The 25984-nt window shown below is 40.0% G+C and overlaps 1 protein-coding gene across 5 annotated transcripts in view; it reads left to right on the top strand.

Annotated features, from left to right (window-relative positions):
• arhgef11 (Rho guanine nucleotide exchange factor (GEF) 11) overlaps window positions 1–25984 on the top strand; it is a 51897-nt gene that overhangs the window by 3167 nt on the left and 22746 nt on the right. For 2 of the 5 annotated variants that reach the window (XM_066680645.1, XM_066680643.1), the window contains exons 1-17: window positions 4621–6288; window positions 12342–12433; window positions 14049–14147; window positions 16122–16171; window positions 16260–16317; window positions 16821–17020; window positions 18064–18135; window positions 18229–18336; window positions 18423–18468; window positions 18665–18702; window positions 19388–19477; window positions 23324–23389; window positions 23478–23582; window positions 23829–23927; window positions 24787–24829; window positions 25155–25251; window positions 25468–25590. In XM_066680645.1, coding sequence (XP_066536742.1) covers window positions 6254–6288; window positions 12342–12433; window positions 14049–14147; window positions 16122–16171; window positions 16260–16317; window positions 16821–17020; window positions 18064–18135; window positions 18229–18336; window positions 18423–18468; window positions 18665–18702; window positions 19388–19477; window positions 23324–23389; window positions 23478–23582; window positions 23829–23927; window positions 24787–24829; window positions 25155–25251; window positions 25468–25590 — 1421 coding nt within the window. In that variant the 5' untranslated portion in view covers window positions 4621–6253. Of the gene's footprint in view, window positions 1–4619; window positions 6289–8496; window positions 8512–12341; window positions 12434–14048; window positions 14148–16121; window positions 16172–16259; window positions 16318–16820; window positions 17021–18063; window positions 18136–18228; window positions 18337–18422; window positions 18469–18664; window positions 18703–19387; window positions 19478–23323; window positions 23390–23477; window positions 23583–23828; window positions 23928–24786; window positions 24830–25154; window positions 25252–25467; window positions 25591–25984 lie in introns of those variants that run through there. The other 3 variants (XM_066680642.1, XM_066680644.1, XM_066680641.1) reach the window with 3 other exon arrangements.

Genomic DNA, 25984 nt, shown 5'->3' with positions numbered 1-25984 from the left:
TATAAATCAAAACGAACATCGTTGACCTGCGGCGTTCCACAAGGATCAATTCTGGGGCCTCTACTGTTTAACCTCTACATGTTACCACTTGGACAAATCCTTAAAAGTAATAAAATCGCCTATCATAGTTATGCAGATGACACTCAGATCTATTTAGCTCGGTCACCAGGTGACTATAGTCCCATTGACACTCTCTGAAACTGCCTAGAATTAGTAAAGGCCAGGTCAGAAATCTTGGTGTAATCCTGGACTAATATCTCAAATGTAATGACCAAATAAAGGCAATATCAAAATCTGCATTTTATTAAGAACATTATGAACATATCAAAATTCAAAGGGTATGTGTCACAACCAGACTTAGAAAAACTCATTCATGCATTCATCTCTAGCAGGCTGAACTACTGCAATGGTCTCCTTACTGGACTTCCCAAGTCCACAGTTAGGCAGCTGCAGCTTGTTCAAGATGCAGCAGCTAGAACTCTTACCAGAACCAAGAGCACCGAGCACATCACTCCTGTCCTCAGGTCACTGCACTGGCTGCCAATTAAACACAGTATTTAAAGTGTTATTAATTGTTTATAAATCAATAAACTGCCTCGGACCAAAATATATTTCAGATATGCTAGAAGTGTATGAACACAGTAGGCCCCTCAGATCACTCGGGACTGGTCAGCTAGCGGTGCCCCGGGTCAGAACAACACAGGGGGAGGCAACTTTCAGTTACTATGCTGCCTGCACCTGGAACAGACTCCCGGAAGACATCAGATTTGCCCCAAATATTACTACCTTCAGGGCGGCACGGTGGTGCAGCAGGTAGTGTCACAGTCACACAGCTCCAGGGGCCTGGAGGTTGTGGGTTCGATTCCTGCTCCGGGGGACTGTCTGTGAGGAGTGTGGTGTGTTCTCCCTGTGTCCGCGTGGATTTCCTCCGGGTGCTCCGGTTTCCTCCCACAGTCCAAAAACACACGTTGGTAGGTGGATTGGCGACTCAAAAAGTGTCCGTAGGTGTGAGTGTGCGAGTGAATGTGTAAGTGTGTGTGTTTCCCTGTGAAGGATTGGCGTTCTTTCCAGGGTGTATTCCCGCCTTGCGCCCAATGAGTCCAGGTAGGCTCTGGACCCACTGCGACCCTGAACTGGATAAGCAGTTACAGATAATGAATGAATGAATTACTACCTTCAAATCTAGACTAAAGACCTTCCTGTTCTCCGGTGCATTTGAGTAGCACTGCACTTAGATTGACTAATTTTTGTTCTAGTACTGTTTTAATAACTCTCCTTTTTAATTACTCTGTTTTTATTGTTTTAAATTTTTCTGAATAGCTTTTAATAATTTTTTAAAATTTATTTATTATTTTTAAATTATATATTCTGTTTTAATTCTATTCTTATTTTCTTTTACTTTTTAAATTTTACTGTAATCTTTCTGTATCGCTCTGTAAAGCACTTTAATAAAGTGAGGTTCTCCAGTGGGCCAAATCCCTGCAGGACACTCAGTGGGTGCCCATATGTTACACAATGGGAACCGTTAAGGTGGATCTACCCTGCTTCACCTTAAATTTCTGCGGGACTTAGAGCTTACACCTTAGGCATGAAATGAGCCACCACGAGGTAAGCCCAGTGGGGGGTGGGGGTGGGGGGGTCTTGGGGTGCGATAGTCAGTCAGAGCCCTAACCTCTGGAGCTCATTCGAATCCCTCAGGTTGTTAAGGGGGATCTACACAATTCCCAAGTGGTTAGGGGTTAGGGGAAAACATCACCATTGGGCCCTGGATCCCCAAAGGTGATATATAGTAAATAGTTTAACCTATAGGGTGGTCATGGGGGGCGTCCAGACATTTAGACTGACCGCTGTCATTTTGGTTAGGGATTAGGAGAAAAAATTACATTTGGGTCCTGGTACCACATCGGTAATACAATGAGGTTTATTAAGGTGGAACTACCCAATACCACCTTAACTGAGTTAGGAGAAAACATTACATTTGGGTCTTGGTACCATATTGGTAATACAATGGGTTTCAGTGGGAACCGTTAAGGTGGAGCTACACTGTTCCACCTTAAATTTCTGCAGCACTTAGATCTTCACCATCTTTGAGAATTTTAGTCATCAGAAATGTGATCTTATTATAATTAGATGTAAAACAATCTGCCTCTTTCTCTAAGTGTGATTTGAGTGAGCTTTCTGAGTTTCATGCTTTAAACTCTGCCCAGTGTGGGCAGGGCAAGTGGGACTACCCACTGTTGGTATGCTCTGTTCTTTTGAGCTGGAGAGGCTAACTGGCCAGCCTGAATTCATCTTGTTCTCTGCTCCTTTGGGGCCACAGTGAATTGCACCAATCCCCTGGAAGAAGACTAAGGTCAGACTCATAATTTTAGTCACCATCTTTGAGAATCAGGCGGAGGGCTGCCACTGGGTGTTCCTCGACCTGGTCGAAATAATTTGTTACTATTAAAAAATGTGGAATAAACAATATATCCAGAGCCGAGCTCTTAAAAGGAAACTTACCTCACACCTCTAGTCTCGTCATTCATGGTGACTAAATATACAACAACAAAAAATAAAATATTCAGCATTATCACATGATTCATTCAGACACACCCATAACACTACCATGCACTCCAGGCAGAGGGGTTCCCCAAAGCCCAGGAAGCACTGTATTCTGTACATTATCTGTACATTATCTGTAACCCCTTATCCAGTTCAGAGTCGCGGTGGGTCCAGAGCCTACCTGGAATCATTGGGCACAAGGCGGGAATACACCCTGGAGGGGGCGCCAGTCCTTCAAAGGGCAACACACACACACAGACTCTTTTGAGTCGCCAATAAACCTACCAACATGTGTTTTTGGACTCTGGGAGGAAACCGGAGCACCCGGAGGAAACCCACACAGACACAGGGAGAACACACCACACTCCTCACAGACAGTCACCCGGAGGAAACCCACGCAGACACAGGGAGAACACACCACACTCCTCACAGACAGTCACCCGGAGGAAACCCACGCAGACACAGGGAGAACACACCACACTCCTCACAGACAGTCACCCGGAGGAAACCCACGCAGACACAGGGAGAACACACCACACTCCTCACAGACAGTCATCCGGAGCGGGAATCGAACCCACAACCTCCAGGTCCCAGGAGATGTGTGACCGCGACACTACCTGCTGTGCCCTATTGAATTTATTTTGAAATTTGTTATTTTTGAAAAATTTGGAAAGAAAAAAAAGGTGCAGATACTGTTTTTTAAATAGAATCATAGCTCTAGGCTCCTCATTCATGGTGAGTTAAAAAAAAAGTTCTCTCCTGATACTTAAATCAATGGAATAATAAAACCCTAGTAATTTGAAAGGAAACTGTTAAATTTGCATGTCCAGTGCCTTTTATTTCTATTTATATTTTTTAGTGTGGGTGGTGTGGAGTGTATTTGAATTGTTAGTTTTGCTGTACTTCTGCCTGCATGCCTTACACAGTCGCTGGTGACTACAGGGGGTTTCCCGAAGTTCATGGCCCCTAAAGCGTTGCAAAAGTGGAGCGGAGTGGTGCCGACCTCTGGTGGTAGTAATTTGTTATTTTTGAAACATTTGGAATGAACGCAACATGCAGATTTTGGTTTGGTTGTGGCAGAAAATAGTTAAATAAGTAGGAAAGTAAGTCCTGATGAATCAGGCTAAGAGCTATCTCATAATAACAATATACTCATCTCATAATCATGACATACTGAGGGTTTTTTTTTTTTGTCATCATACAAGATGCTTCTGTTCTCAGCCAGAAAGAACTCCTCTGTAAATCAGATAAAGATCTTTTCTTGTAGCAGTAAAACACTGACCAAGCTGCTTGTGGTAAAAAGCTCATCTTCATCTTCTCTATGTTTGCTTTCAGAGGGCAGAAATGCTTCCCTGATCGCAACAGATAGAAGAGTCCATTGTTGCGGTGGCTTGAGTTCCTTCGCAAGTCCAGGCCCAACTTTTGCAGATGGTCTGCATCTCAGGAACCTTGGTCTGAATGGTGTGCTCGTTTGAACGCACCACCCTCTGGAGAGATCAGATCTGCTTGGTGCTGTTCCCCAAACCAGACTATGATGTTCCCTTTGAAGATACTTTAGATGGTGCAGGTGTAAAGGTTCTGCAGCACCTTTGAGGGTAGTTTGAAATTCCTTAGGCATCTGAGGTGTAGGTGCTTCTTCGGCAGGGAGTCAATGTGATGTGAAGAATCAGTTGAATACAATGGTTAAATAGAAGCAGTCATGGAGTGTGGATGCGAGTTACATTCCCTGATGAATCATGCGTCTTCATTGGCCAAAAAATATGAAGTTCAAATACTTGTCTTAATTTGGTGTTCTAATGAAATTATAAGATGACTGCCTGAAGAAAACAATCAAAATTCCCCACTCATTTATGATAATGATATATTGGGTTGCATCAAGTACAGTAACAGAGATGATGACAGTTATCACTGCTGCAGTCAATGCACAGTTGAACAAATACATTTTAGACACTTCTTTTTGTGTTTGAGCAATTGTTAATGTGCAATCAAGTAAAAAAGCTGGATGGGCATCCTAGAAGTGTATTCACATTTTTGTCAGGTGGAGTAGGAACTCAGGGTTCTTCTTCACTGAGTCATTTCTGCAGTCTGTGGTGTGTGTGTGTGTAGAGGAGGCTGCCTGTAGGTGGAGATCTGGAGCGTGTTTGCTTCTCGAATCCAAACACAACCCCGGAGCTGTGCTGCGGCTTGTGGTGGTATGGTGTGCTTTCGAAATCAAGCTAACAGCCAAGCGAAAGCACTGTATTCTCACTTCTTTTAAAATGCATCAGCAGCCAGGCACCTAGCAGGGATTGGAGAAGAAGCTATGAGAGCACAGGTGATCGCTCAGGACAAAGGCATCTGACCTGTAATGAAGCAGAGAGAAGATCAGATGAAGCTTTCGGACCATCACAATCTGCAGAGTTCCCCTAGCGACTGCATCACTTGATAAACACTTATTTTTATTTTTTTATACCTCTTTTATTTTTGTGGGTGTTCGATTTGATCTCTATAGCGTTCCAATTTGAGGACTTGCTGACCGAAAACCTGTTTTTCTTCATGGGCCGTGCTGCCCCTTTTTGGACGTACCCGTAGCCGATGGAGCAGGGTCTACAACTGGCCGCTGCTTGTACGAGAGTGCGGGGATTCAGTTGTGGCCTGCGGCACTGGAAGAGCACCACTAGCTAAGCTAAACTGAAGTTACACTGACAGAAATCCGGCTATTTTCATTTTCAGTGCGGTTTATTTGGCAGATATCTATATCTGCATATATACGTAGCAAACTACGATAACTAGTCATTTTTATTATAACATTACTTTATATTTTTATCTGCACAGCCTGGAGCAACACTAACAGAACCAGACACTGCTGCTGATTTATTCTGTAGCCTAACGTAACGTAGCTTTTATTTTCTTTTCTTTTTTTTTTAACCTTACAATAGATTTGCTTTGGTGGATGCACTTTAATTAACATTTCACTGTGTAACAAAATAGAGACACTATTTTTGTTGTGTAGTCGGCTCCTGGAGCTTCATTTAGATCTGCAGGACAGAGAATGGTCCTTGTATGACAAATAGTAACGAAAATGTACAACAATAATATGCTGTAAGAAGTCCTAACAGTTATTATAAGCAGCGGGTTAGGCTTGTTTAAGTCCAGACCGAGGACCAAGATTCATGGCACTGGCCTTCTTATACAAATACAGCCCAGCAGCCTGCCAGAGGTTTAGTCAGTCACTAAATATAAAACAAACAAAGACATTTGTTTATTTTCCTTCAATAAGGTGCTTAATGTGACCTACATATTTTACAAATAACTGTCCTTGGAATATTTCTTGGCTTGTAAAGGTTATTACCAGTTAACTGTGTCTTATCTGTATCCACTTGTTGTTAGAAATATTGTCCCTTTGTTAGATGTTCTGACACTCATATTTGGACAGTCAAACACCCTGCTGGAAAATCACTAAAATAAAAAAAGGAAGCTTGATTTGTTTGATTCAGAAGCTGTTCAGGTGACTGGACAAGACCACACCGTCCAGCTCTCCAGGCCGTGCAAACGAGAAGATGAATTGTAGGACCACTGCTTTGTGCCAAATGAAACCACTTCAGAGAAACATTATTTGCTGTTGAATGAACTGAGACAGAGCTCAGACAGACTTTGGTCAAGGAAATGATCGAATATTGACCATATTTTGCTACACAGACAAGTGCAAACCTTCAGACACTGCGCAGCCATGAGTGTTCGACCCCCGACCTCTACTCTGGACAGGTATGTGGCTAATGCAACTCTGAATGATTTGTGGCCTTTTTGAAGGGCCAGGTTGTTGTTTGTACTACACACCTGATTCAACTGAAAACCATTACTGCATATTTGCCAAAGAAAAACTACAATGCTGAGTCAATTACAATGTTTGTTTGAGACGCTTAATAGGGCTCACTTATTCAACGGTGAGTAAAAATGTTCTTTATTGTTGAATACTGGGATTGCAATATATTTATGATTTTTTTTTTTTAAATCTCAAAAAGTGCTTTGGTGGAGAATCTTTAAAGCATGGTATTTGCTCTTAGAATAGATTTCCGGAAGAATTATCACTAGGCATCTCACAATAATTACCTTTGGCCTACCATACAATATGTGGACATAGCCTTTTGATGGCCTCAATATTGTCCATTGTGATGTTTAAAAACATTTATTTTATTTATGTTTTATTTATTCGCTATATGCAAACATATGCCTACTGCCCCCCAATTTTAAATTATTATTTTTTTAATATTCTAAAGATTGAATTCCAGGAGCATGATTAATTCTTTGATCTCAAAGAACTGTCATCTTTGTACAGCCATCTAAGACTTGATGCTACTGAAAACATAGTTCACTATCAGCAGCTGTTGTTGGAAGTGTAACAGGACTGGACATGATCCCAGTTGTATGACTTAAACAGCGGAAGCATTTGTAGAAATGAAAGTTCACATGCAATAAGCCAGTCTCAAAACCATCAACCCCCACCCCCGTTTGTATCGTAAACTCACTGTATTGATACTGGTTTTTCCACCTTCATGTACTTGTGTCTGTACTGCTGTTTGTTTCCGTATTCATAGTTTTTCATCAGTGAATGTTACAATAGCCTGTTTGTATCAGAGTAGACCACAGTGTCACACATGCGAATGAGTCAGATCAGAACATCTATCTTCATTTGGCAATCCACCAGGAATCTCCATCCATTGTGTCACTGTCTGTAGTCCATAGCCCTCTGTGTGCCTCAGTATCTGTCTTTGTACCTGTCTGTCTGTATGTGTGTTTTTATCTCAGTTTTTGTCTTGCGTTCTGTGTGTCTTCCTTTCTTCCCTTTTGTGTCTTTATCTCTTGCATCTTGTACATGCTCTTCACCTGTGCTTCCACGTCTTGTCTGTGTCCTGGTACTGCAGGACGTCAGTTAAGAAACAAACTCACCTGTCCAGGTAATAATAGCTCGGAAATGTTCATTCTAAATGTACCACACCGGTCATTACAGTGTGCTAGTTTAAATGTATTAACATGATTAGAATTGTGTACAAGAAGTTGGTTGAATATTGGTTACCAAGAGAATCCCAGAATAATCATTTAGCAGCAAAAAGAATAACATAAATTAAACAAAACAAAACAAAAATCTTCTATTTAGATTTCCATTCTATTCCCATTCAACTGTTGTTCCTTGACTGTAATTTAACACAAAATACACATTTATACCATTTTTTAATATGCAGTGAAATACTTTATACTAGATTTCTGATAAATAAAGCCATACAGAAAAATCTCGGAAATCTTCTTGTCATTTTGTATGATTTGTGGCATAAATTATATGCCGTATTTACAGGAATTTAAAGTGTAGTGAAAAATACAGTAGTTCAATAGAAATTATTTAGGTCTGTTTTCCATCTGTTAACACTAATGTGTTTTCTTTGATAAGATAAGATTAGGTTGTCAATGTTCAGTTTACTGCTACCTGCAGCTTTCTGTCAAATGTTGTAATTATGGCCAGAAGCATGATCTGTCTCATGGTAAAGTTTATTTGTATTTGCATTTTTGTTAAAAAAATGCCAGAAATTCAAACATTAAACATTGTTTCATTGTTTTATTTGATAAAATATGCCACATATTCAAAGATATATTAGCAATTTTACCAACAGTAACTAGTAACAGGATAGTAGCATTTTTTTGGAGCACAATTATTACAAACTGGTGTCTATTGTCTGTCAGTGTTTTTAATCTTTTTAGCAATGGTTAAAAATGTAATGCATTTTTGACACAGAGTTATCCTATAATTATTAACCATATTATCTTTAAGCATGGAGTTGAACAGGAGTGAAATGTATGTTATGAAGGCATATTTAATGGTGACTCTCTTTCTTTCTAACTTTTTTCCTTGTTTTTGTTTATGATGTTTTGCATTTCTTTCTTTCTTTCTTCCTTTCTTGCGCCATTCATGCTGTCTCTTAGTCCATTTGCTGCTTGGTGAGTTGTCTTATTTTCTGCATCTGCCAATTGATCTGACCAATGTACAGGGGGGTCAAGACACCAAAGCTTATGCATCATCAAAAAAAGAACTGTTGCAGCAAGTCATCTGCTTTAAATAAGTCACTATTCCTGTTTTTGCTTGAACTGCTGAAAATACCTCTTGCAAAAATTTGTTTAAAATGTTTAGATTATTAAAAGAAGCATTAAAATATCTTGATTTATGCACACAGTTGGTTTCTTAAAAATGGGAAGAGGTGGTAGAAACGCAAAAGCAGAAATGCAATTTCAGAAGTTTTTAATTTACCCATTTGGTTTTTCCCCAGGAGAAGAAATGCTTACTGTATGTGATCTTCTCCATTTTTATGGTTTTACTGTGAATCGTTGCACCTCATCTATTGAAAATCCTCTACAGCCGGCTTTTGGAGTATCTTAGTGTATTGGTGTTTAGTGACTACAGAAATTAGTCATGGAACATTATTCCTTACCCAGTTATTTATTTCACTAGCAGCAGAAGATACTCTCATGCTAGCTAGCATGTTTTAACAGTGGTATTAGGAAGATTCCACCGTATTTGTGCTTAGCAAATGTGAACTTTATTATTTATTTACCCACCTACTGAGAAGTTACTTTCACAGAAACCTCAATTTTTTTAGTTTTGTTTTTAATCTGATTGTTTGTAAAAGACCTTTCAATGTTTGCTGTAGTGACAAAGAGGAATGTCTCAAACTCACTAATCATTGCCAGTAGATTTTTGAGGAGGAAATAGATTTTTGATGACATTGTGTTCTGGTCATGTTGAATGTTTAGCTGCTACATGGGTACCGTCTGAAATATTTATTCATTTTGTTGCTTATGTGTCCTATAAAATGTTGCCTTTCCCTATGATGCTAATCCAAGTTGATCCAGTTTCTGCATTTTATAAACCTTGCCTTGCACAATGTAAATAAAACAAAATACAAAGATGTGCAAATCATGTAAAGCTTGTATTTAGGTACACACACATTTTCTGATAAATAGTTTTTTTAAAAATACATGCTCATTGTGAAATTGATGCCAGCAGCAACATGTTTGGGAAATGCTACAAAATCAAATAAATGATTATAATTGGCAACAGGTCGGCATCTTCTTTAGTCCCTACTCTGCTCACTTGGAACTGTATGTGAGCAAGGACTAAAAAGTACAAGCTTCAAAGGTCCAGGTTTTCCAGGTTTCCAAATTTTCCCAGTGGAAAAATAAAAGAGCCAATTAGACCCAAGTCGAATGGAAAAGTGCCAAAAAAAAAAAGAGCATGTCAGAGAAGCTGAGTCTGTCAGAAGTAAGGATGGGGAGGGGTTCACCGGTCTGTGAAAGACTGCATGGACAAACACGATTCACAATGTAAAATTGTTAACCTGGGGACATCTTCATCTACCATACATTAAAAGATTCAAAGAAATCTATGTTTTCTAGGGGACAAGGCCTACAACCAGTATTGGCTGGTTGTGATCTTTGAGTCTTAATGTGACAGACTTGTGTTTGTATTGGAAATCACTGCATGCACTCAATCCTTTTGGAGTACTATTGCCTGTAAACCACCTGTTTGGCTATAAGCATGCTGTCCAAAAGCCAGCAACCATGTTGGTACGAAGGTGTATTAGTGCACATGACAAGGGTGACTTGCACATCTGTGAAGGCCTCGTTGAACGATATGTACAGGTTTTGGAGCAAGATGCTTCCATTTGGGCTTGTCTTTTTCAGGCAGGGCTTTGCAGCCAGGGTCCACATTCTGCATGGGTTACACCAGCATTGTGCTGTAGCGAAAAGAGGGGCTAAACACGTTCAGAGCCACTGCAAACTATTTGTACATTATAAAATGGAGATCCAAACTATTACTGCAGTAGAATCCCATGACAGGCAAGAATGGGAACAGATTTTACTTTCAGAACTGCAGCAATTAGTCTCCTCATTTCCCAAATATTTAGTGTTTTGGTAAAAGTTGGTGTAGTGCATCACAGTGGTAAATATTCCCTTGTCCTATATTTTGGAACATGTTGCTGTAGGGCTGTGTGAAATGACAATATATATTGTGTGATGATAGAAAAGCATCTATTGTTTATTATTACGTTCTATCGTCTGGAAATGGATAAAGCCCATCGGAGATGCAGCCGCTGTAACAGTCCTTTCTTTAGCGTTCTTGAGGAGCTTTTAGCAGCACACTAGGTTGTGTCTCAAATCACACCCCGTTACATGTTAATATGGATAGTGTATAATGCACTGTTTGGTTGGAACCACTAAGTTACCTCCTTACTTATAGTCCACTGCAAAGAGAATATGTGAAAATTTGAGTCAGTTCCAGCTCAACCGAGCACCCCAGGTTTGATGAAGGCTCTTTTGGGCAGAGATACGTTTGTCTGGGGCAGTTTATTCAGCAGATTAGCGGTGTGGCTAGTTCACTCTGCAGGTTAGTGATATAGTAGTGAGGTGTTAGTGAGCTGAGGCTGATCCAGTCTGGGGAGTTAGCAACAAGCTACTTGTTGAGGAACTATAATTTGGCGGGAGGATTTACAAGTTTTATAAACATTTCATGTCACTTTCACAGCTCAGTTTAATTATTTTATATTTTATTTATTACCCAAACTGTTGTATAAAAGCAATAGAACCTGCGCCTTCGACTCGTGCTTGCGTCGCATCACAGTCATGCTGTTATTTCATGAGATCACACTCCCCCGTGTTCTATTGCTTAAATACACACTTTACTGCACCCCTCCCCCCCACCAAAAAAAAAAATAACAATGTGGTCATTTTATTAAAAAAAAATAAATAAATCACTGAATTTACATTAAATGTTTTACATCGTGATATTATTGTTATCGGGATATGAATGGACCTCTATAGGGTTATGACGTTTTGGTCATACCGCACAGCTCTGCCTTTAAATGCTTTTATTAAATTATACTCAATACATCCCCTTCAACAAATAAAACAAATAATGACTTCATTTAAGTCTGAGATTTGAGAAAATGCATTGAAACGCTAAGGAACCAAACATTATTTGCTAAATTTAAGCAGCAGACTGCACAGATCTACTGAGGTCTGACAGAGTTCCCTTGTGAAACCAGAAGTGTGACATTTTGAGCAACACAACACTTTATAATGCTGAGTACTTTAGAAATATAACCTTTTATAATGTTAAAAAAAAAATATATATATATATATATATATATATACACACCATAGTTTTCATTCCAAACCTAAAACTTATAAAAAATAAAGGCAAATTTAAACTTGCCACGCAAGCTCAAAACAACATTAAAAAGTTTGCTTATCTACTGTAAACTCATTGAGGCCTGCACAGCAGGCTGAATGATTTGGAAAGATTGTGGTTTGCTTATTGAGGTTCCTGAACATGAAATGCTCCCGGTTTCTCCTACTCTTGACAGGTTGTAGCAAACAGTTCGGAGTGTTAAATTTTCAGACATACCCCCAACCCATTGTACAGAAAACCCATGAGAAAGAATACTATGTATTGATTGCGGACTGTTGTTATTTAAATAACAAAGGCTGTTAGAGCGTTTTCCTTCTCTCTGCACCTTAAAGCCACCTGCACTGAACTCAAACAAGGAATGTCCTGCATTTCTGTCATATCTTTCCCTGAATGCACTGATCATGCTCTCTCATCACTTCCTTCTTTCACATTGATTTTCCTTCAGCTTATCATGCTGCATGTCCTATGCCTCTTCATCTTCTTGCCCTCTGTACTTTTATCCTGTCACTTTATCCCTGCTGTTGCAGATGTGCTGTGTTTACTAATAGTGATCTAAATGCATCCTGCTTGTGTTATCATTTAGGTTGAGCAGTTTGACGATAGGAGACGCTGAGCGCAAATCCTGTCTTGGACAGCAGAGGGAGTCTACTGCAGAGCTTCCTGCTGAGGGTGCAGGTAACATGGTCTAGTCAAATTCTTTGAGTGAAAGGAAGATTACATGCTTAAATCGGGTTTTAAATAATCATTAGAACACAACAATTAAATAATTATTAGAATGCAGTTAAAAAGTACTTTGATAACATTTGTTTAAATTGTGTGTGTATATACAGGGGTTGGACAATGAAACTGAAACACCTGGTTTTAGACCACAACAATTTATTAGTACAGTGTAGGGACTCCTTTTGCGGCTGATACAGCGTCAATTCATCTTGGGAATGACATATACAAGTCCTGCACAGTGGTCAGAGGGATTTGAAGCCATTCTTCTTGCAGGATAGTGGCCAGGTCTCTACGTGATGCTGGTGGAGGAAAACGTTTCCTGACTCGCTCCTCCAAAACACCCCAAAGTGGCTCAATAATATTTAGATCTGGTGACTGTGCAGGCCATGGGAGATGTTCAACTTCACTTTCATGTTCATCAAACCAATCTTTCACCAGTCTTGCTGTGTGTATTTGTGCATTGTCGTCCTGATACACAGCACCGCCTTCAGGATACAATGTTTGAACCATTGGATGCACATGGTGCTCCAGAATAGTTCGGTAGTCCTTGGCAGTGACGCACCCATCTAGCAAAAGTACTTCACTCTGGTCATGCAACAGTCTGGGTGATACGCTTCTTTGGGGCTTCTCCACACCGTAACTCTCTTGGATGTGGGGAAAACAGTTAAGGTGGAGTCATCAGAGAACAATACATGTTTCACATTGAATTTGTCCTCTCTGAACTCTGGTATGTCACCCATAATGTTGTGTGCATTGCATTATTTTGAGCAAAACTGTGCTCTTACCCTCTGCTAATTGAACCTTCACACCCTGCTCTTACTGGTGCAATGTGCCATTAATGAGGATTGGCCACCAGGCTGCTCCAATTTAGCCATGAAACCTCCCACACTAAAATGACAGGTGTTTCAGTTTCATTGTCCAACCCCTGTATATATATATATATATAGTTTTTAAATGAAGGTGTTTATTATTAAGAGAGAAGAAAAATCCAAATCTACATGGCCCTGTGTGAAGAAGTGTTTGCCCCTGAACCTAATAAGAGGTTGGGCCCTTAGCAGCAACAACTGCAATCAATCTTTTGTGGTAACTTGTTGTTACTGCAAACTGTAGCTGTGGAGGGATTCTGGCCCACTCATCTCTGCAGAATTGTTGTAATTCATGGAGGGTTGGAGGGTTGGAGGGTTTTCGAGCATGAACCACCTTTTTGAGTTCATGCCACAGCATCTCAATAGGATTGAGGTCAGGACTTTGACTAGGCCACTCCAAAGTCTTCACTTTGTTTTTCTTCAGCCATTCAGAGCTGGTGTGTTTTGGATCATTGTCCTGCTGCAGATCCCAAGTTTGTTTTAGCTTGAGGTCACAAACCTAAGAGAGACAAACATTAAAGAAATTAAGAACTAGTTACTAGTTTATTATTAGTAAAACTAAAACTAATAGAGTTGCACTCAGGCTACTACTATGGTCACTATAATATCAATAATGTAGTAAAAACTCTTTAAATGCACTTAAAACTGCTATAACCCCCCCACCCCCACTCTCTCTCTCCCTCTCTCTGCCTCTCTCTCTCTAGGACTGGTGCAGAGGTGTGTGGTTGTGCAAAGGGACAGCCTGGGCTTTGGATTCACTGTGTGTGGAGAAAGGATAAAACTTGTACAGAATGTTCGCCCAGGTAATTAACACACACTCCTGCCTGTTTTTCTAGTCATTTATGCAATCTATTCTAGGCTTGTAATGATTCTTCAATTTCATAATTTAATGTAATGCAATGCTGTGATTGAATCTTTCACAAACAGTAAAATTGGGTATTTTTATCATATTATGGATGGATTTCAATGTGTCAAATTTGCCATTTTATAGAATTATTCATTCAGTCATTATCTGTAAGCGCTTATCCAGTTCAGGGTCGCGGTGGGTCCAGAGCCTACCTGGAGGGGGCACCAGTCTTTCACAGGGCAACACTCACACCTATTGACACTTTTGAGTCACCAATCCACCTACCAACGTGTGTTTTTGGACTGTGGGAGGAAACCGGAGCACCCGGAGGAAACCCACGCAGACACAGGGAGAACACACCACACTCCTCGCAGACAGTCACCCGGAGGAAACCCACGCAGACACAGGGAGAACACACCACACTCCTCGCAGACAGTCACCCAGAGGAAACCCACGCGGACACAGAGAGAACACACCAAACTCCTCACAGACAGTCACCCGGAGCGGGAATCGAACCCACAACCTCCAGATCCCCGGAGCTGTGTGACTGCGATACTACCTGTTGCACCGTGCCACCCTTTTATATTTTTATATAATTATCCGTCCGATAATCAAACCTAGGATTTTGGAGGAACAATGCGGATTTCGTCCTGGCTGTGGAACTATGGACCAACTCTTTACTTTTTCACAGATGATTGAGGGGGCATGGTTGTTTGCTACTCCAATCTACACATGCTTTGTGGATTTGGAGATGGCATATGACTGTGTTCCCAGAGAGATTCTGTGGCAGGTGCTCGGTCCGTACGGTCCTTGTACCCTCAGAGTTTGAGTTGTGTTCGCATCCTTGGCAGTAAGTCAAGCAACTCCTGTTCCTAATGTTCATAGACAGGGTGACGAGGCGTAGCTTGGGACAGGAAGGCTTCTGTCGAGGGGTTTGGGAGGTGGCATCTCTGATTTTTGCAGACGATGTTGTTCTTCTGGCTTCTTCGCACGGAGGCCTCCAGCGTTCACTTGAGCTGTTTGCAGCCGAGTGTGAAGCGGTTGGTATGCGGGTCAGCACCTCCAAGTCTGAGGCCATGGTTATCGCCTGGAAACAGGTGGCATGCTCCTTTCAGGTAAGGGGTGAGAACCTGCCCCAAGTGAGGGAGTTCAAGTATCTCGGGTTCTTTCTCACGAGTGATGGGAAGAGGGATAGTGAGATTAACTGTAGGTTAGGTGCAGCGTCTGCAGTAAAGCAGTCACTACACTGGACCTATGTGGTGAAGAGAGAGCTGAGCCATAAAGCAAAGCTCTCAATTTACTGGTCAGTTAATGTACCCGCTCTCACCTATGGTCATGAGCTCTGGGTAATGACTGAAAGAATGAGATTGTGGATACAAGTAGCCGAAATAAGCTTACTCTCCGTGATTGGGTGAGGAGCTCAGTGACTAGGGAGGAGCTTGGAGTAGAGTCGCTGCTCCCTCATGTTGAGTGGAGTCAATTTAGCTGATTCTGACATCGGATGCCTCCTGGATGCCTCCCGCAAAGCACATCCAACTGGAAGAAGGCCCCATGGTAGACCCAGAACACGGTGGAGGGATTATATCTCCCAGCTGGCCTGGGAACGCCTGGGGATGCCCCAGGAGGAGTTGGTGGATGTTGCGAGGGACAGAGACGTCTGGGCTTCTTTGCTCACCCTGTTGCCACCTCGACCCTGAAATGGACAAGCGGAAAAGATGATGATGATGATATATATTTATGTTTTTAGTTTATTCCTTTTCGATTTCTGACTCAGTTCTCATCTAGGGACAGTAATCAGGACTGATAATTAATGAAGGTGTAGCTGAAGATCTATGACATTAAAGGTCTTTAAACTGTTTTTGAGCTGCTGTTCTGTGAAATTACATATGTTTTATTCATCTCCTCATTAAGTTTCTTATTCTTCTGTCAGGTGGAGCAGCGGTCAAGGCAGGGGTGCAGGAGGGAGATCGAATCATTAAGGTGATTTTAGTGTCATGATTTTTAAAAACATTTTTCTGCTTTTGAGCACAAGTGCAACATTCTTTGTCTTGTGTCGTCCACTTTTCAGGTCAATGGCTCCTTAGTGTCATCAATGTCTCATCAGGAAGTGGTGAAGATGATCAAATGTGAGTGGGAAATTTGCTCTACGCATCAAGAGTTGTTAATCGTTATCGTTCATTGTAATTATCCCTCTTTGTATCTACACTGATTGGCAAAATTCTCTATATTCCTGCAGCAGTTGCATGTTTTATTGTCATTTGCCCAAATCCTGTTTATTTAAAATATTCTTTTATTGCCAAAAACGTTTTTTTCATATGTAAAATTTAGCAATTAAACAATATCTATGCATTACAAATTGTGACATTTTTCTGTAACTCTCTGCTGTTAATTATTATCAAGGAATTAACCATTATTTATTTATTAGTATCGTATAACTTATACACACTTACAAAATGTTAATAAACTTTAAAATAAAGTGTTACCAATATTTCCTTTAGTTTGCGTAATCAACATGTCATTTGAACTATTTTCATACAAAGTATTTCTCTCTCTGGTTTGCTTTTTCTTGGTGTAGTTATTTCCTCTCTCTTTCTCTCAAACTTTCTTACACCTTATCCCTTGTTCATAGCTGGGACGTATGTGGCATTGACACTGCAAGGACCACCTCCATCTGTAGCTTCTGTCCCCCTTCAGCCCCTCTCCTCAGACCTCCTTCCCAATCACAGGACATCACTAGGAGGTGAAGCTCCGCCTCCCCCACCTCCACCTTTGCCGGCTACAGGAATTGGGACCCCTTCACAAAGAATCACAGGCCCTAAACCTTTACAGGTGGGTCATACAGCATCCGAGCATACTAAGGTCCTGTCTAATACTGCTTAAGTAGTAGACAGTGCCATCACAGTATATCTGAACTACCTTCCAATACTACCTTGAGATGACTTCTCATCAGCCATGTTGCATGTTTTATACTTGAATGAGTAGTCTGAAAAGTTTCGTTTAGAAGTTCCCTAGAGCTTTAAAACTAATGCAGCTTAAAATGAAAGATACAGCCACGTGAAAGCTTTTTTCATGTCAGTACGCATCTTAGTGATAACATCTAGCTTGTAAAGTTTTACTTTCTGATTGACTACACTTGGAGTTAAAATAGGCAACCCATCTAATATCTAATGTGGCCCTCGAGTTAAACCTTCGGTCCACCGCCAACAGAGCCACAGTCACATTGGGTTTGTGTCCTCGAATTTTTGCACATGAAAATTCCAAATTTTTTGCTGCTACTGCAAGAAATACCAGTGCTCTTCAGATGTGAAACTGCTGAGACAAAATGCAGGAGGGTTTACAGCACTGATTTCTCTCTTCACACTCAGCCACGCCCAGCTCAAGCTGTTTCTCAGTTTGTGTTCTTGTGTGTCCCTTCGCTCTCATGTTCTTAGGAAACGTTATCAGACGCAACCCACGAAGTCCACATCAAGCCAAGTACAGTCTAAATATGCATGGACGTATTCTTGCTCCGCCCATATTACAGAGGATGCACTGGGTCTAGACTTCTTTAGATTTGAGAGAGTCAGATATCGCAGAATACATTTCGCACCAACTTCTGCACATTGCCTTTTTTCCGCTACTGAGACAGTGACTCAAGTAGGTTGGCATTCCAATTGCAGAACGACAATCCAGCGTCCTCCCATCCTCAGAGCGTTGTACTCTCGCCCTGTTTGTACAACCAAGTAAGGCATTATATTGAGAATGAGTCTAAGTGAAATGCAAAAACCCAGTGTGACCAGGGCATAAAAGAAAAATGGAGGTTTAGCCTCCACAGCACAACAGGTTGCTCAAATGCATTCATTTTTTAAAGAAATCCTTTGCTTATTTTTCAGGATCCAGAGGTCCAAAAGCACGCCACACAAATCCTTAGGAAGATGCTAGAACAAGAGGAGGCAGAACTACAGGTATCTCACCACCTTTAATTTGATGAATCACACCTATTGCTTCAGCTCAATTACCAATTTAAGTGAGTTATATTTTCTTTGACCAATCAACAGGACCTGCTGGAGGAGCAGTCCCGAAATCCTTCCGCATCTTTAGAAGAGAGGATAGAAAGTGCCAAAAGGCGAGCAAACCAAGTCAGAGTGAAAATTCAGCAAGATCTGGTAAGAGGCATTTCTTGCGCAAGAGCATTGTTTTTACAGAGGTGTTTGCATTTTACTAAATAGCTGTCTGGCTCTGTCTTTCATAGGATGGAACACGGACTGAATCTGTAACCAGCTATGTGATGGCAGGAGGTGGTGTAATTTGCTTATCTTGGTTTTATATTGTTTTTGTTGCAGCGATTGTATAACATCCAAAAAGAAAACCACCTCTTGGACGTTTAGTCTTCATTGTTCAGTTAAATGTATTTTTCTGATCGTGTTACTTCATGTTTGTGCAAGTATTTATTTATACTTAACATGACTAGTGTACTATAACTTATTTTGTTAGGTCGGTTATCTATGGATTCAAGTGAAGGAGATTTTGAGGTGAGTTCCAGAAGCTTAATAACACCTGCCCTCATCAATCTTGTGTCTGGGATTTCCTCCTCCTCGTCTGGCTGTTATGATAAGATGTCTGCAGTAAAAATTAGATTGGTCATGCTGTGAAGTATGAAAAGATAATACTATGCTGGTAGACTGTCATTATATGTGCGCTTCAGATGCTCCCATATCATCCTCTGGCTGTCCTTCAAACTCTTTCAGCTAGATTGGGTACGAAGTGCAAGTCAATGACATTTAGCAAAATTGTACATTTAAATACAGTGATAACAAATATATTAAAACTGAATTATTTCATTTCTAGTCTAAACAGTCATCATTTATCTTTCTTCAGGGTTAAGAGGAACGGCACAGAAAATAACAGACCTGAAATCTAGAGTAGAGCTTGATTTTTATCCCATATATTGACTATGATAGCTTCTAAATGCTGTATATATTAAGGACATTTTTGGTAGGATATATCCTCTGTATTTTATAGCTTTTAATTAAAATTAGATTAATAAAAGATGGCCATTGATTCTGTATAGATCTGAACTACTGCAGTGAAAAATGTCTTTGTGAGACCTATTATGTTGATGAATGAATATTGAACATAAGGAATACTCCCTCCAATTGAACACAGTATAATTACCACTGTCAAATGTGCTAATACTGTTCTTTCTCGTTGTCTAAGGCATTCGAGAGTCCCGTCTCCTCCCCTGTATCTTCCTTCAGGACTCCCCAGCACCGTAGACAAGGCTCAGAAACACACAATATTGATTTGGTAAAATACCAATCCACACTTATTTCTTTTTATTTCTTACATGTTTTAACCCCTTAGTCACTTGGTGTGTCCTGAAGTACGGCTTGTTATTTAGAAAAATGTTAAAATTGCAAGTTGATTTTACCTCATTACAAATGAGGGCAAAAAACCTTTTGTTATATTATTGAGCTCAGCCAAAATATTAGTGTAACTGTTCATGCTTATACCCTGTTCAAACAGGATTCGTTTTAACTTTGGACATTAGGTCAAAGTAATTATTATCCGAGTATCTCAGTGCACACTCACGTTTCAGGCAAGATTCCTGAGCCTTTTACGTACTGTAAAATGAGCAGTAAAATAACCCCAGGTTATAGTGGTCCTGTCAGAACAGGCATGTGGTTGAATATTCGGTCATATCCCAGGGTAATGTGTTTTTTCTTTTGATGGGTTTTCTCAAGAAAGCAGGGGCTCAGCTGTTTAACAACACACTGCATTCAAATCCACAAAATGACTTACAGGATCTCTCAGTGGATAGATATTTCTGGTAGCTGTAAGTAGATTGCATGTTAGGGGTGCAACGATACACACATTTCACAATGTCGTGCAAGACTGTTTTTGCTCCACAATACGATACATTTATCGATAAAACATGGAGAAAGAACACGAGTTTAATTTCCCTTTTATTTAAATTCCCTTTTATTTGATGTAGAGGTCAAAGAGGCCAATACAAACAGTATATTTGGAAAAGATGAAAGGACTTTTAAAAGAAAAATTAAAATATATAAAAAATGGGGACATGGTGCTAACATAAGTTCTATCTAAAAGCAGAGCTTTTTTAAGCAATGACCTGCTGCTCTCCGTGCTGTAGCAATAGGAAGGACTGTGACTCCATTGGCTGATGATTGGCTAAATAAAGGTGACGACCAATGAGAAGTGCGTTCTCTGTTTAGAAGTTGTGGAGTATCTGCCCCTCACTCCTGCTGAGAGAGAGCTGCTAGTTTCTGTCTCAAACCATAACAGTGTGATTTCAAAAATACAGAACAAAAACGCGCCCTGTATCAGTTCAAAACGAAAGCATCTTTTAGTGTCGAAATACAGGATGATTCAATATTTTACAGGACGGTTGGCAACAATAGATCCAGCCCAGTCTTGCTCTCTCCGCTAACGATTTCACAATCAGCTAATCGTCCCACAGGCTAACCAAATAGCATGGTGTTGTTTCCCCAGTAGCTCCAAACACTTCTCTGGAGTCGTCATAGTAACACAGCATTTCTATTACACACCATGCCACTAGATGTCGCATAAAACTACAGAACACCTTAGAGCTGTTCTCATATTGAAACCCCTGAATCGAAAAAAAAAGGATATTACTATGTATATTGTGACACCCCTAATACCTGTTATGAATGTGTGTCCTACTCAATAAAGGCAGCATCTGTGTCTGTTGGGCACTGCAGCTCTCTCTCGTTTGTTTACGCTCAGAAGGTGTATGTCTTTTATGGTGTAATAGCATGTTTGAGGAGGAAAAAAAAAGTAATTCACTGTTTGAATTACCACAAAAACTTGTATGTAACTGTTTACTTTTGTGGCATGCACTCTCCTGAATTTAGAGTTTTAGTTAGAGTTCCTACCTAAGAGCAATAATAAGTCCAAATTAACCTCTTGTGAAGGAAGCGTAAAACAATATTCTTATCTCTTTTCACGATTATCTATTTTGAATGTCTAGAACATCGGTTCTCAAAGTTTTAGACTGAGTACCACCCATTATCACACCCAAACCTCCAAGTACCACGTATGTTTTTTACCACAGAAACATGTGCGCCCCTGGTTCTTCCTCTGTTCCCGGGACATAAGACAAAATCTTGCTTGAATTTTTGCATGTTTTTGTTGCTTTTTATTTATTTATTTGAAATGTGCATGCTTGGCACAAAACGATCTAAAACAATCACTAAAACTTATAGAGAGATTACAGGTAACTAAAGGCCAAAACAATGTCTTAAATGAGAAAAAGACATAAGAAGAAGAAGTCAATGTAATATCAGTTATGTGCTTTAGTAGGATAGAGGTGGAAACAGGCTTGGGGCTTTTACGCTACAGTAGATGGCGGGAATTTCTTGCACACTATGACTGTGTCTGAAACAGAAAGCAACAGACACCTTGCGTAAGGATGGGCAGTAGCCATATTTTTCATACTGTCTCGAAGTATTATTATGGTATTACTGTGGGGAGGGGGGCTCTGTCGGGGCTGAGAATTATGTCTGTGAGCTCCCTCTCTCTGTGGCTCTCTTAAATGCACATGAACATTTTAGCCAATATTTAAAGACACAGAACAGAAATTTGACACACCACACGTCCCACGTGGACGCCCTCTTTTTGAGATATCCTCCATATTTTTAAATACCACACTATACGTTATTATCATTATACCACCCAATGCTAACATTGTGCACCATTTTAAAATGGTGTTTGTAACTAAGTAATATTAGAGAGAGGCTTTAAACGCAGCAATATTTCAACACATTGTCAGGGCACTTGTACACCAACTCTCATTAGGTTACGCTCTTTCAGGCGTGACGTTAACATGGTGTTTCACACCCAAGGGTCTGCATCCATCTCGCACTGCAGTATTCTGAGTCATAAAAATCTAACATGTTTCATTTTTAACATGGTCAATTTGGGCAGCCCTGACTGCGCTGGAAGGAGATTGGAGGAGTAAACACTGAATAACACTCCACACAAAATGATAATCTCATAACATTAACATTACAATCTCCCTAAAATCAACAGGAGCAAACCAGCCTCAAAATCAGCCTGATTGTCCTGTACCGTGTCTCCTCTCTCTCTCTCTCTCTCTCTCTCTCTCTCTCTCTCTCTCTCTCTCTGTGTGTGTGTCTCTGTCTCTCTCTATGCTGTGTACTCTCCACTTTTTTCCACTTTGTACTTATTAGCCATGTCTCTCTCTCTCTCTCTCTATATATATATATATATATATATATATATATATCTCTCATTCTCTCTCTGCTGTGTACTCTCCACTTCTTTCCACTTTGTCCTTATTAGCCATCTCTCTCTCTCTCTCTCTCTCCCCCCCCCCCTCTATATCTCTCTCTCATTCTCTCTCTGCTGTGTACTCTCCACTTCTTTCCACTTTGTACTTATTAGCCATGTCTCTGTCTGTCTGTCTCTCTCTCTCTCTCTGTCTCTCTCTGCTGTGTACTCTCCACTTCTTTCCACTTTGTCCTTATTAGCCATCTCTCTCTCTCTCTCTCTCTCTCTCTCTCTCCCCCCCTCTATATATCTCTCTCATTCTCTCTCTGCTGTGTACTCTCCACTTCTTTCCACTTTGTCCTTATTAGCCATCTCTCTCTCTCTCTCTCTCTCTCTCTCTCTCTCTCTCAGCTCCTGCTTTGTCTCTTTTTGAGCAACAGGCTGTTTTTGAGAACAAGCTTTTGTATCCGATGCTAAAACTTGAGCGATTCCGAATAAAAACCATAAAAACTACACTTAGATTTTATAATAAAGCAAAAAAAATACATTTCCTCAAGTCAGTTTGTGCATATAATGCTACACATTTAAATCTCTTGCAAAAGTCCAAGGAAGTAGTAACGTTTTAACGGTTGTGATGATTACAGTTTTACAAAGACAAAGATACTAATATAAATATAATACAATTATGTTGATCTTAGATTGATTCTTCAGTCTTTAAAAGGGACAATGCTATTAATTGTGCAATTGATTAGTTGAATTCAATCAGCCCTGCTGCGAACATGTTGTTTCACATTGATTTGTCATCACATTATTCAAGCTCCCTCAAACATGTGCACAGAGGCTCCCTGTTAACTTAGTTTTCTAATGTTGTTGTTCCAGGGGGGTAAGGCCCATATCATTGGTCCCGAGGAAGAGGAGGAAGAAGACGGCTATACAGTCAATGAAGTAAATCATTATTTATTTATTTATTTATTTTTGTATCAGTGCGTTCCGTTGGTTGTTTCTAACGTTCTCACAATTCTCCTCTGCTCAGATGGACGGTCCGTTTCAGGACATTGAGCTGCTGAAAAGTCGTCCAGCACATATGACTGTGTTTATGAGATATATCTTCAGCCAGCTGCTAGATCCTAATCCACTGGTTGGTACCAATATGTTCCTTGACAGTCCCTTTTCTGTAAATCATTTCACTAATCAGAGATTTGCCTTTCTGTATTGTTTCATGCTGAGTTATATAACACATTTTAAAATAATAACAATGTACAAGAGAAATATTCTTATGAGGTAGTTCCCTGACAGAACCTTCCACTGTGAGTAACGTCTGTAACGAGGGTATGACTAATGTTCTGTGTGCGTCTGTGTTGTGTCCTCTATCTGTGTGTTGTAGTTGTTCTATCTGTATGTGGAGGTATACCTGAGTTCAAGCCCTAAAGACGCTCGTGCTCTTGCTCCAAAAATCCGCGCCAATTTCCTGGACGCCAATGCTGTGAGTCTCCCAAGTAAACACGGACAAATGGAAAACATGTTTCTGCTCAAATAAACACACACAGCAATAAAAAGAAGAATTGAAGAATTTGTTATTTATGACATAAAAGCTTGTTATATGCAGTTAGAATGTGTACGGTGTAGATTATGGCAAATATACTGCTTTTACATTTCACTTTCAAGATGAAACTAATATTTCAGGTGTTCCCTCAGTCTTATTTCAGTTTTAAGATTATTAGAAAGTGAAATACTTTTCAGGGTTTCAATTTACACATGTACTATGGAAGGCAAGGTCAGTGGCAAACATATACACCTTATATGAACTCAACATATGCAGTGGATCATAAAGATGGAGGTGCTGCATGTTAATTGTGCGTCAGGTGCCTTTAGCAAAACTCAACCCACTCTCTGTTTAAATTCAAGTCAGAAGCAAGTTCGAAGTTAAAGCATTTTCACTTTTTTACTGCAGAAGATAATTTGCTTGTTTTTCAAACACTGTTTGTTGTTGTCTTTCTGTTACCCTGTGTATAAGCTCTTTTTTACTCTCTCAATTTAACTGTGCTACTTAAAATACATAAATAAATTAAAAGAATATCTATGGTAGACTCCTAAAAACAACTGCACTCTAAAGTCACATTACTCGCACAGTTGGGCTTAAGCAGCACCGCACAGAAAACACATCATGTTGCAAGAAATAGCGCTATTACACAGCATGAAAATAATGATGCTGTGTCTAATCTTTGCACCCTGAAATCAAACTGAAGAACAAAACTGGTCCTGTAACAGTCACCACACCAAAACAACACTTAGAACGACTTGCTGCATGTTGATGTACTGTGCACTCTTCTGATTCTTTGCAGCCTCTGAAGATTAAAGTTCGAGACGAGTTCTTATCAGATATAGGTAAGACCCTTTTTTCATGTTAAACATATTTAAAAAAACTAAATAAAAATCTTAGTTTTGAAGAGGGTTAAAGGATTACCTAAGCTGCTTTCAAATCCGATCTCTAAAGTGACTGACCACTGATCTCTGTTTTTGTGTTTTGAGAGTGCACAGATATTCTGGTCATCACTCTTAAGTACGAGGAAACATTGTTATAGTGCATGGTCATTGATTGCTATAGGTTTAAAACGTTACAGCATTCCTCCAAATCCGAAGTAAAAGAGAGCCAAGCCTGTACTATCACAAAGATGAAGTAAATTTGAATTATGGTCTTATCTCTATCCAGAGGGTCGTCTCCATGCTCAGGAGGACATTAGAGGTCCACTCTCTGAACTTCAGCAACAGGTGCTTCCAGACATACAGGACCAAATACAGGACTACAGGTAAAGGCTTAGTTCACATATTCGCTCGTTTACTTGTGAGCTATGTATATTTTGATTTACAATGTTATAAAAATGTTTAAAGGTAGAATTCTCCAGATTTATTTATTTATGTAATGCCCATTTCATTTTAGGACTTGTTATGTGTTTTGCAGTTTAATTGGTTGAGACGGGGTTCTTTGCTATTAACAATGTTGTAATTGACTTGTTCTAACCCAGGAAAAAACAGATGATGGGGCTGGGCTCACTTTTTGGGGAGAGTGATCTTCAGCAGTTAGACGGCGATCCTGCAAAAGAGAAACATGTGGTGGACAGACAGGTCACTGCACTGTGGGAACTCCTGTAAGACCATATCATAATCATATTTTTGTGTAGTAAATGCTATGGTGCATGTTCTTTTCTAGTCGGTGACAGTCGTTCTATATTAGACATATTTTTATTCTTTTAAGTAGAGATTTTGCCTTACTATCATTTTTAAACCTTACCCCTTGCTTTTGACTGTAATCTTGTCTGAGGTACAAGGTGTAGTGGATAAAATGTTCTACAAAATTGGACACACCTTTGAGAACCTGATACGTCATCAGAACAGAAATAAAAATGAACGGTGCTTCATAACCAGGCTACAAGTGGTTTGAAGTGATGTCAGAGGAGCTGCCGGGCTTAAGTCAAATTTAGGGCGTCATACGCCTTGAGAAGTGTTCAACAATCATGTATAATCTCCCATTCTTAACTCATC

The sequence above is a fragment of the Hoplias malabaricus genome, chromosome 9, assembly GCF_029633855.1.
Source record: "Hoplias malabaricus isolate fHopMal1 chromosome 9, fHopMal1.hap1, whole genome shotgun sequence".
Taxonomy (NCBI): Eukaryota; Metazoa; Chordata; class Actinopteri; order Characiformes; family Erythrinidae; genus Hoplias; species Hoplias malabaricus.
This window is presented reverse-complemented; position numbering and strand designations above follow the sequence as displayed.